Source organism: Pogona vitticeps, chromosome 1 (assembly GCF_051106095.1).
Source record: "Pogona vitticeps strain Pit_001003342236 chromosome 1, PviZW2.1, whole genome shotgun sequence".
NCBI classification, from domain to species: Eukaryota; Metazoa; Chordata; class Lepidosauria; order Squamata; family Agamidae; genus Pogona; species Pogona vitticeps.
This window is the reverse complement of record NC_135783.1, coordinates 225,496,621-225,522,087: the sequence shown is the minus strand read 5'-3', so window position 1 is coordinate 225,522,087 and position 25,467 is coordinate 225,496,621. Positions and strand designations below refer to the sequence as shown.

The 25,467-nt window shown below is 40.0% G+C and overlaps 1 protein-coding gene across 4 annotated transcripts in view; it reads left to right on the top strand.

Moving 5' to 3' along the window:
• The window catches only part of ACMSD (aminocarboxymuconate semialdehyde decarboxylase), a 76,612-nt gene that overhangs the window by 39,919 nt on the left and 11,226 nt on the right, over positions 1-25,467 (top strand). For 2 of the 4 annotated variants that reach the window (XM_078377155.1, XM_020779624.3), the window contains exons 2-7: positions 4,421-4,465; positions 9,920-9,971; positions 13,828-13,924; positions 17,833-17,882; positions 20,732-20,968; positions 24,714-24,807. In XM_078377155.1, the coding sequence (XP_078233281.1) occupies positions 13,840-13,924; positions 17,833-17,882; positions 20,732-20,968; positions 24,714-24,807 (466 nt within the window). In that variant the 5' untranslated portion in view covers positions 4,421-4,465; positions 9,920-9,971; positions 13,828-13,839. The remainder of the gene's footprint in view (positions 1-4,420; positions 4,466-9,919; positions 9,972-13,827; positions 13,925-17,832; positions 17,883-20,731; positions 20,969-24,713; positions 24,808-25,467) is intronic. The other 2 variants (XM_072984212.2, XM_020779622.3) reach the window with 1 other exon arrangement.

Sequence of the window (25,467 nt, the reverse complement as noted above, 5' to 3'; positions counted from 1 at the left end):
AAGACCTTGGGTCTAGGATGTTCTTGTATAGCACCCCCTAACATCTAAGGGGCCAAAAGAGAGAGAGTTTGTACCTTTTGTATCACAAGCACATGGAAGACAATGGGCTGAATCCCCCACCCACCCCACCTCAAATGCCAATTATCCTTAGAACTATTTTGCTTTTTCCCTGTGTTAGATTTTATACTCTCATTCAACTTTCTTCTGCAAAACTCAGAAGTTCACTTCAAAGTTAGATGTGGACATGAAGTAATAATTGTGCAGATATTTTGCAAAGGTATTTTTAAATAGCTGGACAGCTCAGTGGTTTATGCATCTGGCTGTGGAGCCAGAGGTTGGGAGTTCTATTCTCCACTGTGCCTTCTTAACAAGGGCTGGACTCGATGATCTATAAGGTTCCTTCCAGCTCTGCAGTTTTTAGATTATTATATCATAACAACCTGATCTTAAACTACTACAGATCAAACTACAGAGATGCTATTAGTTCTGTGCACTTAGGGGACAGCTAAGTTACAGACTGGTGTCAATTGAATATACAGTGCAGAATTTGTACCAGGTTATTTGTACTGATGTGTTACTTAACACCATGTTAGTGTCTATGTGTGTGTGTACTTTTTCAGTAGTCCAAGAAATAAAAGCTAATGGTATAGAAGAAACCAGAAGCATCTTTGAAATGAAAGGTCTATGCCTTTCATTCCCTGCTCTGGGAGAATCAATGTACATTTGAGTTGTGTATTCAAAGATTTTCCATACTCTTTAAATATTAATAGGGGAAGGTGACCTTCAGCCTTGCTGCTGAATCACAGAAGCTGCAACAGAGAATCTATATAAGTCTGTATTAATGATTAACTAATTATGCTCAGGAGAAAGTTTTACTTTTGTTTTAGCACTAACAATTTTCCATAATGAAGGCTTACATTTCTATTTACTGGGAGTAATTCCTATAGAACTAAATGGATCATATCTCTTGAGTAACATGTGCAGGAATCAAAAGGAGTAGCAGTATCAGTCCCCATGCAGCGAAACAAGCACAACAGAAGAGTCCTTTGGCACCGTAAAGACTAACAAAAGTATTGCATTTGTGAATTATTCCCTCTGACCTCACACAGTTTACAATCCCACCCCTCTCCAGGCAGAGGAATGACCTGTCAAACTCTGCTCTAGTGGAGACCTCAGTGAGGAGTTCTTGGGAACCTTGTCAAGTAGGGCCGTTCCTGAAACTGGAACAAAAATCATCCAATCTCATTCCCTTTGCAGGAGATGTTATGTCATCACAGCCATCCTGCGAGAGGAAAGCAGAATGGTGTTTCCACTGATACATGGCAACAGCCGTTCTGCCCCATTTTAAGACACTTGCCTCCCGCTTGCTTGAAAATAGGTTGGAGTCTCATCCAAAGAGGAAAAAGAGTACAGCCAGAGCTTGGAAACATTACTTTTCTTCATTAAGGCTTACAGAAATCCCTCGGCCACAGTGTTAGCTGTGGGATTCTTGGAACTTTTCTGGACTGAACTGGTCTGGAGAACCAGTTCGGATGAGGGCTGCCAAGCAGGGAGAAAACTGGTTATGGCTTTCACTATGCAGCCATCGCCTAATGCTATTATGTGTGGAAGAGAAAATAAACAGGCATACTGGAAATGAGGGCAGGAAAGCGGAGTTTTTTACCATGCTCCCAGCTGGTGAATGCAGACTGGACATACTATTAGATGATTCATCATCTTAATGATGCACATCCTATCCTCGTATAACATCCATGAAATTCTGTAAAAGAGCAGTGCTTTTCCATGTTGAAAAACAGGAATACTGTAGTAACAAAACCAGGCAAGATGTACCATTATTAGAGATGCGGGTACATAAATACGAATATCCCTGCACAGCTGGAGTTAATGAGGGTCCACCGGTGCCGCCGGCCCCGCTCATCCTTCCAATCTCTCCCGAGTGCTGTTCTCTTCCCAGTCGGCTAGCCACTCATGGCAGAGGGAGGGAGGACGAGTCTCCCTGCAAGGCTGTCAAGTGGCTAGCCAAGTGGCGCTCCAGAGCAATTGGAAGGAAGAGCGGGGCTGCCGCTGGCGGATGTGTGAATGGACAGTCCAGCCTCAGGGGCTGGACCCTCATTAACTCCAACTGCTCAGGAATAATCATATTCATATATGAATACGAATACTCCCATCTCTAACCATTATGTAAAAGAATGCAGGTTCTTTTTCAGCCTTTTTGAAACAAGTGGACATCCATGGTGAAAGGTAGCAGGAAAATGATGAGTGCGTGAGTGTAACCAGTCCGGGCAGTGAGAGATAGGCAGGTCTCTTCATGGACTGGATTTCCTTTTTATTTGCACCTCTATTTCCAGTTCAAAGATAAACAAAAGGGGTGTGTGCACATTAATTTAGAAAACCTGTGCCAGTGAAATAAGTGGGGGGAAAAAAGCTTTCAATGAACTGCTATAGAACAATGCAAGATACAGGGTGCTATTGGGATTCCCTCACTGTATATTTTCCTTCTCTCCAGGTGAAAGCAGCTCTGAGGAGTGTTGGGAGGGCGATTTTCTTGGAAAAGTGTTAATCTCTCTGGTCCCCTCATTACTTCTGTGCCTGTGCATTTATTCCCACTTTTTCCACTACTGTAGCAATGCATGAACAACCTATCCAACTTTCCTCATCTATGGTTGCTTCTAACAAAAAAAAAAAGATAATTATTAGATGGGACATTCATGCATTTGCAACATTATGTCTATTTTGGAACTTTGGTATTGGTCAAAGGGGGGGGCTAATGGCCCCTCTGTCCCCCTTCCCCACATCTTGTGTCATCCCCTCTGCTGGAGGTGGGGACAGTACTTTCCCAGCATTGGAGAAAGTCAATGGAGACCTTGTGCTGCTGATCATGGTGATTCTGTTGTGTTTATTTGGTTGCATACAAAGAAAGTTAGCCTTACTTAGATACCTTCTAATCAATAAGCATTTGTAGTCACAATTTCAGTAGAACCCACATGCAAATAATGTATTTTGGATTGAACCCATTCATGTTTTTTAATCTTTTAAATTGTTATTTTATTAATTTGCTCTGTTGGAAGCCATCTCATGTATTGGAGAGGTGGGCTATACATATTTTAAGTAAGCAGAAAATAAAAGTGTAGAACTACAGCATCCAGTCCACTCCAGCACATGCATTTTTACATGTAGCTGGAGAGCTCTGTAGGTTGGATACCTGGCTGCAGAGCCAAAGGCCAGAAACTTGATTCTCCATTGTGTCTTTCAAAAGAAGAGCGAGGTTGTATAGCCCTGGGCAAGCTTAGAGGCCCATAGGACACACACAGCCCCCAAAGGGAACGGTAAATGACTTTTGGTGCTATCTGTCTAGAAAACCCAGGAAAAAGCTAACGTAAGTCAAATCTGAATCAATTGTATGCTTTTATTTATTTATTTATTTATTTATTTATTTATTTATTTATTTATTTATTTGTACCTACCTACCTACCTACCTACCTACCTACCTACCTACCTACCTACATACATACATACATACATACATGCATGCATACATACATACATACCGCCCATCTGGCAGCCAAGGCCACTCTGGGCAGTTTACAAAGCAGACAATAACAATGACAGAATAAACAAAAGTATACAATTACCGAATAAAATGTAAGAAATGCAGAACAAATAACAATAAAGTAGACAGTAAAACATCATGAAATAAAATAAAATGAAAATAAACTAAAGTAAGAATAAAAACCCTTGCGGTGGGTTGCATGTTAAGATATTGAGGTACTATTGTATCATGTTGTTATAAGTTCCAAGAAGGCCTGTCTAAATAGCCATGTTTTTAATAGCTTTTTAAAGGTTCCCAATGAGGGGGGCAGGCAGATTTCAGGCAGGAGACTGTTCCATAGTTGTGCGGTGACTGCTGAGAAGGCCCAGTTTCTAGTAGTCACTTTTCGGGCCTCTCTCAAGATCAGAACTCTCAACCGCCCTGCCTGCAACAATCTTACTGGACTGGCAGATCTCATCAGAAGGAGGTGCTCTGCCAGATATCGAGGTCCTAAACCATTTAGGGCCTTATACGAGGAGGAGGAGGAGTATCACCAGACCAGTGCTTCATCTCCATGATCTGCTGGACCTGAATGGATGCATTCTGGAGCTTATGAGTAGAACCTGAAAGCAACAGGTTTAAATGTGAAATTGCACTGGAATTGTTTGATTAACTCTTAGGGTGATTCATCCCTTGTTTCTCATTTAAACCTGAAGGTTTCTTAATTTGAACCTGGAATTCATATTTTCAGTGAATTTTGTGCTGTCACAGAATTGACCCAGAATCATACTATAATTTGTTGTCTACTTAAACTAATTCTTCGTGTGATGTTCTTCATTCTTGTTTTCATACCCCTTTAATTGACTATTTTATGCATACTTTTTCTCATAGAAATATGGCTATGGAGGATGGGTCCAAATGGAACAAATCTCCAAGGTAAGCTCAGTATGTCACACAAGAAAACAGGGAGAAGAAAGTGAGTTCCCTGGCCAAAGCACTGGCTGAAGAAGGATGCTTTGACCTAATGCGATGACATTAAGAGACAACAGAAGGATCCCACCATCAAGGGCTCAGCCATAGTCCCTAATGTCTTCTAGACTGCAAAGAGTTCCCTCCACCAAACACACACAATATGGGTCACCAGTCCCTGCTTTAAAGCTCAGTTTATAAGCTGAAGTGAAGTTTTGATGACAGCTTTACCTTTTAAATGCTAAGTTTGAAAGATATTTCTATCATGCATACATCCGTGACTGTAACTAGGCCATGCATTTACTCAAGGTGGGTACTGACTTTTTTTTGTAAGATAATTATTTTGAATTGATTTAATGGAATGTATCTTTTAATAGTTTTGAATTTTTTCAAACCTGCCTTAACCAGAGAATACAAATAACTGAGTGACTAAGAAGTATAATTAATAAATAAATATTAGACAGATATAGTTAGACACACTGCATACACATACATATATAAACATTGTAGGGTTTTTTTTTTTTTTTTTTCCTAAAACTCACCTAAGGATAGAAAATGCTTGTTTTGAGGTATCGTGAAGCAACATAGGAACTACTTCTGTCGTTCTCATTCTGTTAGTGTGCCTTACCGCATAATTTCATGAAGGTCATGATAACAGTAGCTGTCAGGTATAAAATGTGACTACTTTTATGAACATGCAAACATCACGTTCACAACTTGATGTACAGTACACAGTGGAGTTGCCCCTTCCCAAAACATTCACAAAAGATGTGGAGATCTCAACAGTCGATTGCTTATCCTCAAAGGAAATGAATCTGGTCTGAAATAATCTCCCAGCTTCATTACCTGATTTCTGTCGTCTCAGTCCTACATCATTGTGACTGAAGATCTGCATTCAACTCCCCACTCAGTCATGGGAAATATTACAGCATTTAAGCTGTAATTAAGCTGCAGAGAGGATATGCCGGTTAAATAACCTACAGAGGGAAGGAAACACACAGCTCACTGCTCATAACTAAAGACAAAATCAAGAGAGGAATTAACTAACTTGTGACAAGCAAAAAAGAAAAGAAAAATAAAAAAGACAAAAATGTTATGGCATCTTAAAGACTAACTGTTATATTTTAATATAATCTTTATATAACTAACTCATGGAGGGAGCATGTCATAAAGAGAGGAATGCTAATGATGGCTTTCTGGTTTCTTCCCCCCCCCCCCCAGAACAATCTTCGTCCTTTCTTTTTAAAGAACTGATGAATGAATTTAAACAAATGCAACATGTTAAACTCTGTAGACCTCTAAGAATCTTCCATTATTTGATTTTATCCTCAGGATCTTTGTCTGAACCATTTCTACACAGGTCTCCATAACAACCACACTTTCAAGCTCAGTTCTTGAAAGTGACTTTTAACAACTCAAGGGTCACATCTCAAATCTGATTACTTCTCAGTAGGATAATATATTTCACAATGTGATATAAACTGATTAAGATTTATATACGTATGTCTAGATTTTTTAAAAATGCAAATAATTGGGAGTTATGTCCAAGTCAAGATAGGGATCAAGCAAAGTTCTGTTTCCCTAATGACTTAAAATTAAACAGGCAATGCTATAAAGCAAAGCAAAACACACACATACACACAAAACTCCAACAAAGTAGAACGGGCCAGATAAACACGCCAGGGCACCCCAATGAGCAAGGAGTCTTTTTTGGTCCAAAAAAGCATTGCAGGCCACCCAAAAAAGCCCCTGGAGCACCCTGAGCCTCCCCCCACCAACAACTGCAACATACACATTGCTAACTTCAGAAGTTTTGTTATAAAAGGGTGGGTAGTGGATATTTGGACTGTGTGCAGCAGCATAGCATTGGCGCAGCAAAAAACAGCAGGTCCATATATCTGTTGACCCACTTGTCATCCAGTACGCTCCATCTCAGTGTGTTTCTGGGTAGCCATGGAAGTTGGTAACCAATAAGGGATATGCATGCATACTCTGGGCACAAACCCACTAGGGTGGGGAGAGACTCCTTGCTTTCCACTGTGGGGAACTTTAGCAGCCCTCCTGAGCTGGCTTGTGGCCTATCAATTCCCCACCTGATGCCCCTCTCAAACCACAAGGGTTTTTTTTCACTTTCACTACCACAGTTCTGCTTCTATGTGTAAAATCATCTCGAGCTGCCATCCAGTTAGTGACAAACCATATGAGATGTAAAGTTAACAACACCAACTATGTACGTATTTCAGAGATGCAATTGTTATAGAAAACAAAGAGGATAGGTGGGAGAAGTCCACATAGCAACAGTCAGAGAAGGATCATGGGGCTCAGTTTAAACCCCCCGTGAGGCAAGGCTGGGAGCTCCATCTTGAAGTGCCACTGGCAGCCCAGGATTAGGGAGCTAGCAGTGCCTCCCCTGCAACCATTCCCCAGTACAAGAGCACCAGGGAAGAAGGAGCCAGAAAATGGAGGCCACGTGATGATGTCCCTCCCCATAGGCCCACAAACAGAAGAGAGCTTGTGGAGGGGGGTGATCCTGGCCTGTGCAAAGAAGAGCTTAAACGGTAAGGAAAGGGAAACACGTTAAGACTACCTCAGAAGACTGAAGTGAAATGACAAGATAGAAAACATTTAAGGGTAGAATAGGCAAGTATGATCATACTCTTAAACAAAAACATTGAGGAAGTATCAGATAATTCATGGACTTCAGCAAAACAGGAAACAAGAACATGGGAACAAAACCGCTCTCAGGAATGAAAATCAAAAGACATTTATTTCTCTTTCTGGAAGTCCATGGTAACCATAAAGCTAGCTTCCAATACTTTACTTTGAACAAACTGATTTCCCCCTTGTTCCACAGTGTCTTCTGCGTAATAGAGATCATATGGGTTACATAGGTTAATATTGGGTGTATATTATATATGAGGGACGTGGTGGCGCTGTGGGCTAAACCGCAGAAGCCTGTGCTGCAGGGTCAGAAGATCCGGCAGTCGTAAGATCGAATCCACGCAACGGAATGAGCACCCGTCGCTTGTCCAAGCTCCCGCCAACCTAGCGGTTCGAAAGCATGCAAATGCGAGTAGATAAATAGGTACCATCTCGGTGGGAAGGTAAACAGCGTTCCGTGTCTAAATCACACTGGCCATGTGACCACGGAAAGATTGTCTTTGGACAAAACGCTGGCTCTGTGGCTTGAAGAGCGGGATGAGCGCCGCCCCCTAGAGTCGGACACGACTGGACAAAAATTGTCAAGGGGAACCTTTACCTTTACCTTATATTATATATGTTCTCATGTTAAGTATTACAAACACAACTGTTCCTTTCAATCTTATAGTGGTGGAGAGCTTTTAGTTTAACTCAATGTAAAGCATTTGAGAAATGCAGAAGTTGGTTACAAATGAGGCTATAAAAGCAATATATGAGTTTGTTCTCTGTGCTATCAAGCTGCTTCTGACTTTTGGCAACCCTGATACTGTAGCTTTTGAAGCATGTCAGATATTCAAGGAGTGGTTTACTGTTGCCACACACAGAGATGGTGGCCAAGCAGGGATTTGAACCCAAATCTCCTAAACTCTTGTCTGACATTCTGTCCTCTAATACAGTGGTCCCCAACCTTGGGCCTCCAGATGTTCTTGGACTTCATCCCCCAGAAATCCTGGCCAGTAGCGTTGGTGGGGAAGGCTTCTGGGAGTTGTAGTCCAAGAACATCTGGAGTTGGAGACCACTGCTCTACACCACATTATGACAATTAATAATAATAATAATAATAATAATAATAATAATAATAATAATAATAATAATAATAATAATAATAATAATAATAATAATAATAATAATAATATAATTTATTGTCATTGTAAGTATATACACAGTATACCCATACAACGAAATTCACAGACACCCAGAGACCAGACACATGCACACACATAACATTCCCCAAACACTCTCCACCCACTAGAAGTCCCTCACTAAAAATACAAACATCTACACCTCAGGCCAAGTAACACAGTCCAACTAATAATTCACTATTGGTGGTCTTTAAGCTCATTATTTATTGCAATTATAGCTCTAGGATAAAAACTATTTAGAAAACGTGTGGTCCGAGTCTTAATTGTTCTATATCTTCTGCCAGACGGTAACAATTCAAACAAGTTATAAGCAGGATGGGAAGAGTCTCTCAGGATGCTGTGTGACTTCCTCAGACAGCGGGATGTGAAGATGTCATCCAGGGTTGGTAGCTGGAGCCCGATGATATTCTGGGCAATTGCAATGGTTCTCTGTAGAGCTTTTTTGTCCGCTACAGAGCTACTCCCAAACCATGCCAGAATGCCATAGGTTAGGACACTCTCAATGGTGCTACGATAGTAGGACAGAAGTAAATGCTGTGATAAATTTAACTTTCCGAGCATTCTCAGGAAATACAGCCTCTTCTGTGCCTTCTTTATTAGCATGTTGGCATTTATAGTCTATGAGAGGTCCTCTGAGATGTAAGTACCCAGAAATTTAAAACTACCAACTCTCTCCACTTCCTCACCGTTTATGTACAGTGGTAAATGTACATTTCTCTTCCTCCTAAAATCAATTATGAGTTCTTTAGTTTTTTTGATGTTAAGTGTGAGATGATTTTCTTTACACCATAGTATCAATCTTTGTACTTCCTTTCTATAAGCAGACTCATTGTTCTTATTTATGAGTCCCACCACTGTCGTATCATCCGCAAATTTAATAATTCCATTGGTGTTATATAGTGGGGTGCAATCATGTGTGTACAGGGAATAGAGGAAGGGACTTAGCACGCAGCCCTGGGGAGCTCCTGTACTTAGTACCAGGGTAGAAGAATGGTGGGATCCCATCCTTACTGACTGTGGCCTATCTGTCAGAAAATCCTTTATCCACATGCAAATCTCCTGAGGTAATCCCAGGTTGATCATTTTTAAAAACAACCTATTTGGTAGAATGGTGTTAAAAGCAGAGCTATAATCCACAAACAACAGCCTTGCATAAGTTCCCTGTTGTTCTAAGTGGCTCAATACAGTATGGAGTACGATGGACACAGCATCATCAGTAGATCTATTTCTCCTGTATGCAAATTGCCATGGATTCAAAGAAGGTGGAAGACTAGCCTTAATGTAATTGGGGCTGAAATGACAATTGGGAAGACAACTTTTAAAAAAAGTCCCTAAAATTTGCCTCACCAGAGACCATTCCCATTGCCTGGGACAATGAGCTGGATAAGAAAATGTTGAGAAGAAACATGACATAATGTTACCTGAGATGGAGCCAGCCCCAGCACTAGAAAGAGTTGGTCATTTCAAAGAGATGCTGAAGTGGTAGGGAATGGTGACAAGTTCTTGATTGACAGGTCGGTGGGGTGGGGGGGTCACACAGTCTACAGCCCCTAAGCTAGCTTGTTGCCTTTCGTTGCAGAAAAGACTACGGTCCAGTCAACCTGAGCTGCCAACTTGTTCCACTGTAGCAGGTCGTTCATTTCTTTATTTACTTCAAAGAGGAGCTGCAAGGGCTTTAAATATTGGTCCAGGTTTACGTGCTATATTTTGATATGTTTTCAACAGTTTGATCAGAGTACAGCAGAGAATATGTGGTCATTTCTTAACTTGAAGCAAGTAGCTCGAGCTTCTATAATTTGCTGAAATTATACTGTTAGCATTGCACTAGTGTAACTGTGCAAAAAGATTTGGGCCATTGCATTGAATGTCATCTGAGCTATAAATGCCTGTTTAATCTCTCTCTCTCTCATCCTTTTTTTTACTAAATTAATTTTTACTGAAAACTACAGTATGTACTTCATTTTAGTGCCCTGCTATGTTGCAAAAGTTGGAAGTTACCACATACGAGGGAGTTGGTTTTCTCTAAACTTATAAATACCAGCTGTCACAACATGACATTAAATTGAAAAAAGAAAAAAGCTTCATTTGGTGGCTTTACTATATCAAAGGTTATTATTCTGAAATATGGGTGACTAAAACAAAGCATGCCATCAGCTTCAGCTTCATATTACTGAAACTTGAACCTTCCCTTTCTTATATTATGCTAGTGTTTATGAACATGAATATCCATAAATGTTGGAACATGCTGTTTTAGAGACCACTGTCTGGGTTATAAAGTAAATTGGTTCAGGCTCAAGAAGGAAAGCCCTCAATTAAGTGTATGAGGAATTCAGCACCATTGTCATAGTCCGCAAAGAAAAACTAATTTTCTCTGGATCTAGGTGTCTAGTAATTACCACAAAGCCTCTGAGAATGAGCTCCAAATTAACTTTAACTACAGATCTGGCAAATAAATCCTTGTTTTAGAAAATCTTTGGATCATGGGAATTAACGGCAGCATGAATGTGTAATTTCAGTTCATGTCCCTGGCAGTGAGCGAAATGCTGCCCCTAGTGGTCCAACTGATCGGCACAGGTTTGTTTTGTGTTTTGTCCTAGGCTTGTCATTATTTCCGCATCATTAATGCAGATAGGGTGGGCAAGTCTCTTTTCCTTAATTAGGGCATAACTCATTGGAGATTCCACTTCATGGCCTGACCTGTTTGGTTATTGGAACAGCTATTATTTAATGTGCTGGAGTCAGCACTTGTTTATCAGGGTTTAGGGCGATCCCTTAGAGAGAAGGCTTAGTAGAGAAATCAGTCTTTTTTGCATGGTTTTCAGCGTTGCAGCAATTCCATATAACAATCTGCCAGAAAAGGAACCATATGATCTACTGTGCATAACAAATATATGTTCTGCACTGAACATAATGATATGAAACGTCTCCATCTATTTTTAAACAAGTTGCTTGATTCCATCCGTTATTTTTCATCTCCCCTAAACAGTTTGATGCCCAAGCTGTAAAAATCAACAGCGGACAAGTATTAATTATTCATGCCCTGTAGGAATGTAAAAGAGAGTTCTTCCCTCATGGCACTGTGGAGGAATCAATTCTGGAACGATATTTGCCAGAGGAATCAGATGGTAGCATTGTAATTATAGCTGGTGATATTTCGAGCAATTTTCTTGAATTGTGACACAGCTGCCAAGTCTTTCTGAGAGCTGGCCAAAAGGTAGTCAAAGAGGAAGGGACAGAGGATGGGAGTTTCAAATATTTATCACTTACGATGAATAATGCATGAAACTAATGACATATTCAAGGTTAGATGTGGCTTTAGTATGATTTAAGAATGTTTAGGTGCCCCTATAGCTCAATACATGTAATTTAAAAGGAGCAACAGACCATCTAGATTTTAATTCTTTGCTATCTTGGGGCAGAAAACCATCATCATGTTGCAGAACATGCTCCAGCACCTCCTGCGACAAATGATTAATTTCATTTATAAGCTTGCACAGAAGTCCTATTGCCTCATCTGAAAATCTCTCAGTCCCAAATGCATGGTCATAGCATAAACAAAAGGAAACTAGAAGCATCCAGTGAAACTAATGTGAAAAAGAGAGAGACCAAATTTCAATATTAAATAAATAAATAAATGTCCCCTCAGAGATATATACCAAACCTTCTCTTCAAATTAAATACATTATATTTTTAAAAAATAACTTTAAATATGTCGTACTGATATTTAGATTTTTTGCAGTTTTTTATTGTTGTCAATTTAGGATAGACCCTGTAATGCAACCTCAAGGGTAGCATTCACCAGTGTGTTACACTGACAAACACTGGTGAATCTTATGATACATTGATTTGTCCATGCTCTGGCATTCTTCAATGTGCCAAGAGGGGACATGGAAGCCCATGGTCTGTGTTTGCCCACCCAGCACCCATACTGATTTCCTGATGGACAACATGGAACCTATTTAGTAATATACTTATTTAATTTTATTTATTTAAAATATCTCTATTCCGCCTTTCTCCCCAAACGGACCCAAGGAGGCTTGAGTCCTTACCTATTTGTCCTTTAACATTGATAACCACTGCCATTACATTCAAGTCATCACAACTAAAAACATTCAGGCTGTGGGCCAGTAATTATCCATTTAGATTACTACAAATGTACCATACAAGAGTTGCCTTTAAAGATGTCTGAGAAAAAAAAAGATAAAGCAGAATGAGCTCAGAATAAAAAACAGGCAACAAACAAATAGACATAATAAAATAATGCAAAAGCAACTGTGGTCAGAAACATTGTTTCCTTTTGCTGTTTTAATTATGGTAAATTACCCTGGCCAAGTGTGGTGCAGCGGACAGAGTCACAGACTAAGACTCAGAAGATGTGGATTTGGATACCTGCTCAGCCATGGGAACTCACAGTGGGCAGATAGCAATGGAAAAACCACTCCTTAAATATATCACTTACCTGGAAAGCCCTATTAGAATCACTTTAAATCAGTTCCTATTCAATTAGATGTAACACACAATAACAAGCTACCTTGAGGTCTTCATGTGAATCCCAGCAAGGCAAACACGTAATCTACATACCGTATTTTTTTGCTCCATAAGACGCACCTTTCCATAAGACGCACCAATTTTTTAGGAGAAGAAAACAGGAAAATATAATCTGTTTTCTTCGCTGCATAAGACGCACAGACTTTCCACCACCACCCCTGTTTTGGGGGGGGGGGGAATGCACCTTATGGTGCGAAAAATACGCTACATAAAATATCTGACCAGAGCAGGTATAGTTGGGCCTGGTTATTCAACAATGAAGAAATACACTCTACACATGTTCAGAGATGAGCTCTCTTCTTGATGATGACCGCATGCGCTAAGGATAAAGGGTAGCATGGGAAAGTATCCATGCTGAACACCAGAGAGTTGTTGTATTGATTAATCTTGTATTCGAAAGAAGGTGTCTCTTTATTTAGGTTTTAATCAAAGCCAAGACAAGGCTTATTCAGTGTTAATGACAAGGCTCAAAACCAATGCATACAAAGTGGGATATTAATGGATTTTCACAAACATCTGTTCTCAGCTAGTTCTTTGAATACACCTCTTTCCTTGAACTCCAGTAATAATGGTCAAAGATCCTTGGGCATACGAGAGAAGAGTGTAGACCAATCTTCCCTTTTGTGACACCTTCCAGGTGCGTTAGACTACAGTTCTTACATTTCTTGGTTCTGAGGCTGTGAGAGGTTGGAACAATGGTACCACAGGGAGAAGCGACAGAATGGACTGTTGTCCCTGTGGCTGCTGGCTTCTGATGGCTCCTGAGTGTCCTAAAGAGAAACTGTACTGCAGGACTTCTCAGGCTATACAGGGGATATCAGCAAAGGCCTTCAGATGCTCTAAAGGTCAAGAATAGCTCAAAAGAGAATTTCTGGAAATAGTCATTTTGAAGAAAAATATAAACGATGTTGGTATTAATAAACGCTTACTATTTTACAGGGGGAAGCAAAAATGATGCAGGACGGAAAAGTCTTCAGAGTTATCCAAGAAAATTGCTGGGATCCAGAAGTTCGGATTAAACAGATGGACCAATCAGGTACTAGCACCATGGATATGTATTACTCAGATAACCGACATGAGAATTAATACAGTAGTTATATGTTGTCAGGTTCATTCTGGAGTTATGCTAATCCTCCTGGGGTTTTTTTAGGAGTAAAGGATAAAAAGGTATTTTACTAATACCATTCTCTGGTGCTGCAGCTTGTCTGAGGCTGCTCAAATGACAGGGCATGTAACCCTCATCAGCCACACATGCTCTGGGTGATCTCAGCTGGGCCTATCTCAGGAGACACACTGAGGAGTCAAGCTCCCAGTTCCTGGCTCCGCAGTCAGGCATTCCAGCCCATAGGGACCTTGTTCTCTATCTGAGCACCTCTCCCTCAAAATGTCTACCTGTTCCACCCACACCTATCATACAGTATTTGGATACTTCGAGTGGCCTCTCCAAGGGAGGCCCGGATATCTGTCACTGGAAACCATGTCTTCTCTGTGGTGGCCACACTGCTTTGGAATTCAGTCCCATCAGAGGTGCAACTGGCCCCTTCCCTCCTTGGTTTTAGGAGGCAATTTAAGACCTAGCTGTTTTCTCAAGCCTTTTCATAGCCTGGCCCCAGATTCATTTTAATTTTAATTAGTTTTGATTAATTTTGGTATTTTTATTAGTTCTATTTTGAACTTGTGTATCTCTCTCTCTCTGCTGGCTGCATATTATTACTGAGTTTTGTCATTTATTGTCCTTTAATGCTATTGAATCTTTAGGTATCATGCTTACCATGGTGTCTTTTCAGATTTTTTATTGTTGCTTTTACTGTTATTATCTATTTCTTCCTTTATGAGCCTGCTTGGATGTTAAGATCATCAGGAAAGGGTTTTCTCTCAGCCCCGCCACCCTCACAAGTGCACTTAATGGGGACACAGGAGAGGGCCTTCTCTGTCACTGCTCCTCCCAGACGCTGGAACTGCCTCCCACAGAAAGCCAGGCGGGCGCCATCATTGTTGTTCTTCCGCAAGCAGGCAAATATCTCTCTCTTCAGGCAGGCTTTCCTTTAGTGACTGACTGTAGGAGACAGTAAACAGGATGGTTTATATTTCATTGCTTTTAAATCTGTTTTTCAGCATGCTTTATCCTAATATTATCAATTCTTCTTTAATACTTGAATAAATTACTTTTTCAGACTTTAATGTTGCGTTCTTAATGGTGTAAGCCACCTTAGGGTCTTTTTTAGTAGAAAGGTGGGCAAAATATAAATCAATCAATCAATCAATAAAGAGCCTAGCTAGAACCTCCATTATCAAGAAGTGGTTTAAGCAACCCATGGACAGCAGTGCTTTTATGCAGGAAAGAGCAATTAACAGAAAAATGCAACTGGCATATCAAATTCTAGATTGGGACTTCTGGATAGAAAACAAAAGGCAATTATCCACTAAACTGTACTATATTGTAAATTTTGTTTGCCAACATTCTCTTGTGTGGTTACACCACATATCACTAATAACATAACTTGGGGAGGCAAATTTCCTCATGAAATCACTGTAGACATTACTTTCAGTCCCATTATTTGGGTATACAATGAATAACATTTACAGTGTTTTCTTGATTTAAGACAATTCCTCTCCTAAAGTGATGTCATTGGCATAAGACGATTGCAAGATGTTTTTGACTATTATTGTGTGTGTGGAGAATGGGATTTATATAGTGGTGAAAAAGCTGCATGTCCCAAAAAAAATTTGCTTGGGCAAAGAACTAGGTTCTTACTTGCTTGTCTCTGCCTCCTCTGCCGCCGCCACCCCTCCATCAGTTCCCCTTATAGAGCACCAGTATTGCCAAAAAAAGAAATGCTCACAAGTACAAGAAAGTGGCTATGTAAAGCTTCTGGAGCATCGTCCCAGTGCTGTCACAACTTTACACAGCTCTTAACTGCTCACTTCACCACCTCCACCTCCGCCCCCACAGTCAGCTCTGAGAGCAAAGTATCAACAGCAATTGAAAAGTCTTACATAAGGGAGATTAACTGACAATTAGACATGGGTGGTTCCTACATTTGATTGGTTTCAAAGTATTAACGAGGTATTTTTGCATGTTAGGATCAAGAAGAACTTTCTTAAAGTTGTAAGAAAGGTTTCTTGAATGATGAACCCTCAAGCAGTTTTGCCCCAAATATTCTTGTTAAAGAAATCCACCGATGAATGTGCACCTTGGTTCACTACTGGAAGTGCTGAGGGGAAAGTTCACACATTCCTCTTGAAGAACAATTGACTGGTGGTAGATTAGTTTTCAAAGTTATTCATTAATTTCCTTTTTTTAAAAGAATGGTGTTCAAGTTCATCCTAACTTAAGTTGCTTGCTATATAATGAAGAAAATATTCCTCAAACTTCATTATGAAGCAGTCCATAATTGTATGTAATGAAACTAGAACTCAGAAATTCTTGGGGGCAGAGTGTGTGAGAAGACTGAGTGTAGCTTAATAAATCATCATCATCACCATCATCATCTAAAAACTACAGAGCTGGACGGGATCATCAAGTCCAGCCCCTGTCAAGGAGGCATAGTGGGGAATCGAACCCCCAGCCAGATACCAAACCAATAAGGTATCCAATTAAATGAAATTTTTCTAATTATGCAAAAAAAAGGTTCCATCAGGAACCTACAGAGCAGATTGTTTACCCCAGTAGACCATCCTTATTTGCTGGTTTACTTCAACTAACACTTATTCTTTCAATCATTCACTCAGATGATGAGAACAAATAGAATGTTTCTGTTCACATACAGTTCTTCATTGATTAAAAGCAAACATATTGTGTAAAAAATGTTAACTCGTTACACCACTGAGCTTAGCTGGTTAAATAGCTTCATTACTGACTAGCTGGCTGGTTACACAGCTGACAGAACAATTCAACCTGTCTTCACACACCATTGCTAATACTGACAGAACCCTGACTGGGGAAAAAATTGTAATTTGTAATTAAAATTGCACATCTGAAGATGGGCACAAACACCTTTAAAAAGTGGGGGGCAGGAGAAGGGGGCATGATGTTCCCATCATGTGACCTTGCACTCAGCCCCTGATATGCTCACAGAGACAGCATGAATGCCCACCCACACCAGATTAAAACAAAAAAGCAATGTGGTTTGGATGTGTGTTATGCATAGGGCCGTGTCTGTTTCCTGTAACCCACAGCACAGGCACTTTGTCCACTTCAGGACTCTGTGTCCCCCCATATATTGCAAATGTGTAGTTCCAGCCCTGCTGCACATTGCACCATGCACAGTCTGGCACAGAACAACAACAAAATGGTTATGCTAACTTCTGAACAAGAGCTGGGCACGGACCCCTTGTTCGTCCTTCGGACAGACAGGGGTTCAGCGCTTCTCAGCCCCACCTCCTCCTCAGAGGCAGCACCCAAAAGAGGAAGGGCAGGGAAGCCGGGATGCTGCCTTCGAGTGGGCAGACCCTGGAGGAGGCAGGGCTGGGAAGCACTGAAGAACGGCTCCTCTGAAGGACAAACTGGCATGAACCACTGAACTGGCACTTTGCGAAACATATGCCAGTTCACTGACAAGATCTGTGTGAATTGTGTTGTGCTGGCCACTTTACCTAATGGGATTTTAGACATGATGTTACAGGTTAATACACTACTTTGGTCATCTGGGGAAGGCTAAGATGAGGCCACATTATTTGAAGTGGTCACAGGGTGTTTTTTTTTCCTTTGTTGTCAAACTGTTAACTAAGAGTCCCACACCACAAAGTGGCATAGGACCCTGCCACTTGCTCTGTAGCTTTTACAGAATGAGAAGACAGTGACGTGGCACAGAAGAGGGAGCCACAGGTGTGGCCATAAACTACATGTTAAACAGTCTATCAGAACTGCCTTAAATTCATACATGGGATAGTCCCAGTATTAGCTGTTTCTTCTTAATAATCTTTATTGATATTGTTCCACAGGGGTCAATGTCCAGGTTCTATCCACAGTTCCTGTCATGTTTAGCTATTGGGTAAGTCAATGAAAAAGGCTGTATTGCAGACATCAGGACTAGCACATTGCGGAAAGATCAATATTAATCATTTTATCTCTGGATTTAAGTGTAGATATAACGTTTGCTTTTATACAAGTACAGAACTGGATGTATTTAGAATGAATATAATAGTGCATAATTAATAACCTGATTTAAAAAGCTGTAATTGCTCAAATCCTGTTGCATAACTAAATGGGTAGAAGGGTAATGGGGGAAACGTGCAGCAAGCGAATTGCTGTTACAAAATTTTTGTATTTTGGTCAAGCACCAAGCCATCCAGTGGCTGAGCAAAGATGAATCTAAGCAGTGGGTTGCTAATTAGCTAATTAGCTCTCTGTGAGTTGCACCATTGCTGCTCTGTCACTGTAATAATGCAGCAGGATTTGAGCCAATATCACATTGCGATCTGGCATTTTACATCAGAATATATCCTTTGGAGCAAAATTGTATGCTGATGGTTAATGTTCATGTCTAAAAATATTTCTATTAGTCCACATGATTCTGAAGAAAATAATGAAGTCTGATAGATAGTATCTGGTGAATCTTAGAATCCAGAAACAATCTAGATGAGGTTTCTAAATCACAGAATGAGATTCAGCATTTTCTTTCTTCTCACTTTGCCCCCCTTCTCCGTTCTTATTGCTCATAAAGCCAGATGCAAGCACTTCTGCTACCTCATCAATCAATATAAAAATTATAATGGGTTGGCATTCAAAGATTTTATAGCCCAGATCCTCATACATAATAACACTGGCATAATACAAGCAGTGTAACATTTGGTGGTAAATGGCCTCAAGTAAAAAAAATAAATAAATTGTAGACATTATATATTGCATGCTGAGTTGTGTGATTCAGTGTGCAACTGATAACGTCTACTGTGATTTCTTAACTTGAAGCCATTTGCCTCCTAAAATGATGCTCTTTGTGTAGTTAGTTACACAAGAGGATTTTGGCTTATGCATAGAAAAGAAATGACTGCTTTGTAGATCTGTGTGCAGAGCTATAAACACAAGTAATATAACCATTTTTGAGGAAATACGTAAGACTTTGGTAGTTGCTATTTGAATATGTGCTTCCAATAATGAATAACATCTACCAGCTTCTTCATCTGAGGTTCTATGGGAGGCTACTTTCCTCTATGAATAAGAGGTGGCTAGCAAAAGCGGGGCAAGATCCTTGGACTCTAGTCAAATTCTGCAAGAAAATACTAATGTGTTTTAAATAGAGCTCCCATTCACTGGCATCCAGCTCACTTGTAATAATCATTTAAATTTGTTTAAAATTTAAAAAAAAACCTGAAAAATAAATTTTAACATATGTTTAAAATTTTTAAACTAAAAAAAATGAGTACCATTTTTTATATAATTAAAAAGTCAGTACTCTGTTCTGTAGCTACACAGATACCTGGTGTCTTGGAGACAAAAGCAGGTAAGTGCGTATGATATGACTGATGAGGAGGAAGAGTATGAAACTGATAACAATGAATAAGAATTGTGGGACATAGCCTGCCGTGGAGACGGGAGATGCTCCCAGGGAGCAATTCTAGAACTGAAATAATGAAGCATCTGCTGAACAACTGAACTCATAGTGGAACATAGGTTTAGCTTTAAAAAAAATCCTAATGATAGTAGTACAAGGTATGGGGGGGAAACCAACCCTCAGTTTCACGAGGAACAAAGAAGCAAAGGATTCTCAGAGGAATTGCCTAGTGTGATGTGAAACTATCAAACTATCAACAAAGGAACCCTGTCTTTAACTGACATAAACTATAGTTCTGGGACAGCTCTGTTCTGTACACAGGTGTCTTGCAACTGGTTGTTAAAATTATTCAATCAAAGATGAATATTTGTTATTTCTCAAACATATATGTAAAGTATTTGTTGTTCCACTTCTGTAACAAATACGCATGTTAGGTTTAGCGCTCAATGACAGATACTACATTCCATGAGCTGTGGACGATGTTCTGTTTGATAAACGGTTCATAATTTTCTCAGATTCATGAATCATAAGTAGACAATCATGCAAGCAAGCCTATCAACACTGCAGTCTGTCTGTTGTGATCCCCTGCTTCCTAGGATTGAGGGAATAATGGTGCATGCAGCCACATTCTCAGTCACATGCTGGATGGCAAGCTACAATGGAAAAGGTGTTCAGGGACTTCCCTTATGTGCCCTGTTTTTCCCAATAGTATTTTGGCTGTAATTCTTGTCAATCACATTCCTCTTTAAGGTAGCTGTCTTCCAAAAAAGAATATATATATATATATATATATATATATATATATATATATATATATATATATATATATATATATATATATATATATATATATATATATATATATATATATATATATATATCTCAATCCAAGTAGTATGTGTAGATGTATCTCTAGTTTTCTTACCCTATTAGTTTAAGGACTCAGAGCTGTGCGGGATCTCCAGCTTGCAAGATTGCAGGACAAAAATGTTCTCTCTGCTAGAAAACATGCTTCCCCCCCCCCAAAAAAAAAAACCTGGCTAGAGAGTTATTTACAGCAATGGTTCTTAACCTTTGTTACTCAGATGTTTTTGAACTGCAACTCCCAGAAACCCCAGCCAGCACAGTTGGTGGTGAAGGCTTCTGGGAGTTGCAGTCCAAAACTCCTGAGTAACCCAAGGTTAAGAACCAGTGATTTACAGTACTTATTTCATTTTCCAAAGAGGTGCTCTGCATAAGTACTAATTCCCTGATACTTCTTCCTCTTATTTATACAACCAACCTTGATGTTTTCTTCCGGCTTGAAAAGCACATTTTAATTCATTCTTCTTCTGAATTATTCTTATCAGGCCAAACCACATGATGCTTTAGACCTTTGCCAATTCTTAAATGATGACTTAGCCGCTACAGTAAAGAAGTACCCAAAGAGATTCGTTGGCCTCGGCACACTCCCCATGCAAGCGCCAGACCTGGCAGTGAAGGAAATACATCGTTGTGTGAATGAGCTTGGATTTCCTGGGGTCCAAATAGGGTCTCATGTTAATAACTGGGACTTGAATGCCTCAGAACTTTTTCCAATCTATGCTGTGAGTAGAAATAACTCCAAAAAGGGATGTGGAGCTGTCTTTCGTGACATTAAAAATGACAAATAGCAGTAGTACAGAATCTTAAAAGGGAATAGAAATATGCTTGACTGAAGCGTTGGGCTGTAAAGATCTTGGGCTGTGACTGAGATATTGATATACAGAAGACCACTTGTGAGTGCCTCTGCAGACCTTCATGAGTGGGGTGGGGCTTACAGATGGCCCCTCATCTCCTACCATCATTATAGCCCTACCTCTTTCAGGTCTAACATCTCAGTAGTCTGTCTTGTATGTTGGTGTCCAAGGGTGGTGAAACTTGAATGATCATAACAAGCATTGTGAATATAACAGGGATACTCTTGCACTGCCTCCATTATGAGGCATCCTGTGGAGTTCTGCTCAATACTTCTGAGTAATTGAAAAGAGTATTCCAATACACCAGCACCACCAGTCCATATAGCATTACACCTCCTTATGCCTAGTTGATACACTACATATCAGTAGCTTTCAATGTTGTTGTTTTCATTTAGAAAGTTTCAAGGTTAAGAATAATTAAAGGGTGCTAAACTAAGTTTCATAGATTAAATTGTACAAGAAAAGTCACCATTATTCTCACCAAGCAGAGTTAGGTAGATGGCTGTTCGTCTAGGAATCTGCTGATCGTACGAGACCTCATAAAGCAAAGCAAAGCGTACTGCCTATATACTGCCCCACAGCACTTAAAGCACTCTCTGGGTGGTTTACAAGTTAATTACACAAGCTACGCACATTGCCCCCACCCCCATGAAGATTTGAGCAAGCTGGGTACTCATTTTACCAACCTCGGAAGGATAGAAGGCTGAGTCAACCTTGAGATGGCTACCCTGGACAGAACCCAGGTCATGAGCACAGTTTTAATAACAGTCGCCTTTGGTCCGTGCTGTGGCATCTAAGCTGGCCTGGGTTTGTATGGCCAGACTGCTTGCTGTCTGTTGAGGATAGAGCTTCATATTGTTTGTGAGTGGCTGGCTGGAAGGTTCAGTGAGTTAAGAGAGCCAGAGGTTGGGAATTTGATTCCCCACTGTGCATCCCAGGAGAAGATTCTGCCTGTGTAGCCTTGGGAAAGCTGCACAGTTCCAGATGTGCCCCCAGAAGAAGGGAATGGTAAGACACTTCTGTTTACTATAAAACTATAAAACCCTGGAAAGGGTTGCCATAAGTCAGAACTGACTTAACAGCTAGTAGTTATTATTATTATAATATGTGTCCGATGGACTGTCTATTAGTGGACTGCCCAGAATTCTACAGAAAAAAAATGCTTTGGTAATATACACAGCCATCTAAAAGGAGCAACTGTGGGGATAATAGTAACAAATGCAACCAACTATATTTTTAAATTTACACACAAAAACCCTCTGTTCCCGAGTAGAATATCTATTGTAACACTTTTGCTATAAATATAACCTTTGCAATATCGTACAGCTTCCTTGTATGCATGTATGTGGAAAACATTAGCTCTCCCTAGAGAACTGTAGTTCTGCTTATACATGTAAAGTTATTTAGCAGGTCAGCAATATTACGTCTAAACAGCAAACACTTTTTGAAGCAAAGGTAAAACTGAAAAGAAGTTCTACAATCTCACTTCAGCTACGTAGTTAAACATTTTCCTATTTTTTAAAACTGAATTCAAGAACTTAATCTACTTATAGAAAATGGGAGCACTCCATCTGAGATTTAAAACCAGGGTGCATACTAGCTAGCTACCTTGTAAGTAGGCAGTGCTGGAAGATTTGAAATGAATAAAAATAGATATATTTCAATATGCAGCATGCAATTTGAGATTGTTGATGCAAGTTGAAAATGTTTTGGGAGGGTAGGTGGTTTGTTTGTTTGTTTGTTTTGTTTTTTAGCAAATACAGCTGAAATGGGGACATGTAAGACTGCCCCACCTACTCACACTTCTCCTGAACTTCATCAAGGCCATGTGCATATACAGACCATTAAGTTAAAAAAGAAAGTGTCTTAAACAGTGCAACATTTATTTAACATAAATGCCAGTAACCTATTTTTAGCTTCAAACAGTGTAGACTCCTTTATTCAATGGGATTTGACTTAGCATTGAGAAATTGTTTCAATGGATTTCCATTTAACTGGGGGTCTGGTCACACCTGCTAAAAGATCCCAATTTGGCCATTTTTTAAGATTATTTCATAAATTGATTCATTTTCTTGGCCAGCAGTTTATTTCTGGTTTATTTCCCCCTTGCCAGAATTTGTTTTACTTTACAGTGATGATGAACTATTTCATTCCAAGTTTTTCAGCCTGTATGAATGTTGCTGTTGATTTATTTCCATTGCAAAGGGGTCGTTTTTCTGGGTGCTGTGGCCACTGTGCATATACCCTCTTTTTTCCTCTATATTGACAAATCAGCATAAATACTTTGCTCAGATGGAGACAGTTTGAAGGATACAGCCTTCCTTCTCTCCCTTGTGGGTGAAATATGGCTGGAGCAGAGATATTTCCTGCTTTGAATAGTAAAGAAAGTAGCATTACATCTCCTGTCTCTTTTTTTTAAAACCGGTTACTCACTATACTTTGTAAAGAAGTGGGGCAAAGGCGGGAAGGGAAAAAGGGAGGAGGAGAGAAGGCTTGGACCTCTTTGTTGCACTGTTGATGTATCACTTTTGTTATTTAAAAAAAGGACAAGGGAGGTCTGATTGCCTCAAGAAACAGTCGAGAAAATGAACTGATACAAAATTAAGAGAAGTGTAGCCTGCTATAATGGTTCAAATAGGAAGAAATGAATTGATATAGTTAAAAACAATGGGACTGTTCACACTGGTATATATACCATGTGACTGCAAAAATAAATGTATTGATACAACAAAGGTATGGAAGGAATTGATAGAACTGAGGTTCTTTTGGCAGGTGTGATTAGGACCTGAGACTAACAGTAGTATGGTGGTTAAAGGTAACTTAGTCTTAACTAGGCAATTCTGTGATTATTTCCCTGGGACTTGTATTAATTTTGTGGATGCAAAGCCATGTAGCAAAGAACTATTTCACTAGTCTCTTCCAACATCCACTGCTGCTCTACCCCCACTCCCCATAAGAACATTATTCCGATGATTCTCAGTCCAAAGAGGCATGAGAAATTCAGTGGCTCATGGACAAGGAGATGGGGAATCTTACTCCCAAATGTATGGAGAGATGGTCCTTCTGCCACGGTCATGAACGACCTGTGAAGAGGAAGAACATCAGGTGAACATCTGTATTGTTCTTTTAATATCTTTCTGCAGTAGTTCCCACTTCCAGAGAGGCAAGCTGTTTTGTTTTTTTTTTAACATTGCTTTTCTGGCCAGCTGCTCTGGATCATGTCCCACTCCCAGTTAAAACAGCAATAGGCAGAATAATAGCATGTGGTCTTAATTTGAAAGCAATCCTTTCTGCCCTGCAAACACTTCTTTGCCTTGATATCTGCCCAAGAAGGCTAGAAAAAAGCCTTGGCAGGGTTTGAGAGGACACAGAAGGCTGAAGGGGGGAGACAAAGGAAGTCTATCATGTTAGCCCACTAGTGCAATGCTCAATGTGGGTTGATGTGTAAACGAGCATTCCCTTACAATATAAGCATTATTCTTGAATGATGTGCTCTTGTGCCATAAAACATTAGTCTTTCACTTTTTTAAAAGTGACAGTTTTATCACCTTGAATCTTACATTTTTAATATTTAATCATCTCTCCTTAATTCTCATTCTCTCATTAACTTAAGGCTGCTGAACAATTAAACTGCTGTCTCTTTGTGCATCCCTGGGATATGCAGACAGATGGCCGGATGTCAAAATACTGGTTTCCCTGGCTTGTAGGTCAGTAGATAACAGTCCTTAAAATACATTCATTAGTGCATTTCATGGTGGCAGCAGCAATACACTGTGCAAAAGACACAGCCAGGGATATACAGTACAACACAGCCCAGGATATACAGTACAACAAAGATCCTTCCCCAACAATCCTTCAAAGTCATCATGCCATGTGCGAAAAGAAACAAAGGCTGCCTTTGATTGTTCTACGTCTTTTAACACAGGAGTTCCCATGACTTTTTATTTACCTTTAGGTTTCTCATCTGAGCCTATGCTAGAGATGCAAAAGGCATGAAAAACACTGACTGTGAAAAGTCCTTATCTGAGGTAGCCATTCATTACACTGATCATGAATCCACATTGATTGCACTTATATTATTGATAGCACATGGAGCTGTGGCCATACAAAAATATGTCCAATGACCTCCTTTTTGCCCCTGACAATAGTCAGTTTTCCTGCAATGGGCTGCACTGAGGACAAGGCAATGTTTAGCATGACAGTATAATGCCAGAGAAGAGTGTGGTGAGAATATGAAATAAAAGGGGGGGGGGCATACATGACCTGTGCCCTTTTGTTTGAAGAACAGGGGTCTGAAATCCAACCCACAAATGACTCAGCTGCAACTTTAAAATAACCGCCTTAGTGCTCCCTGCCTCATCTAAGAT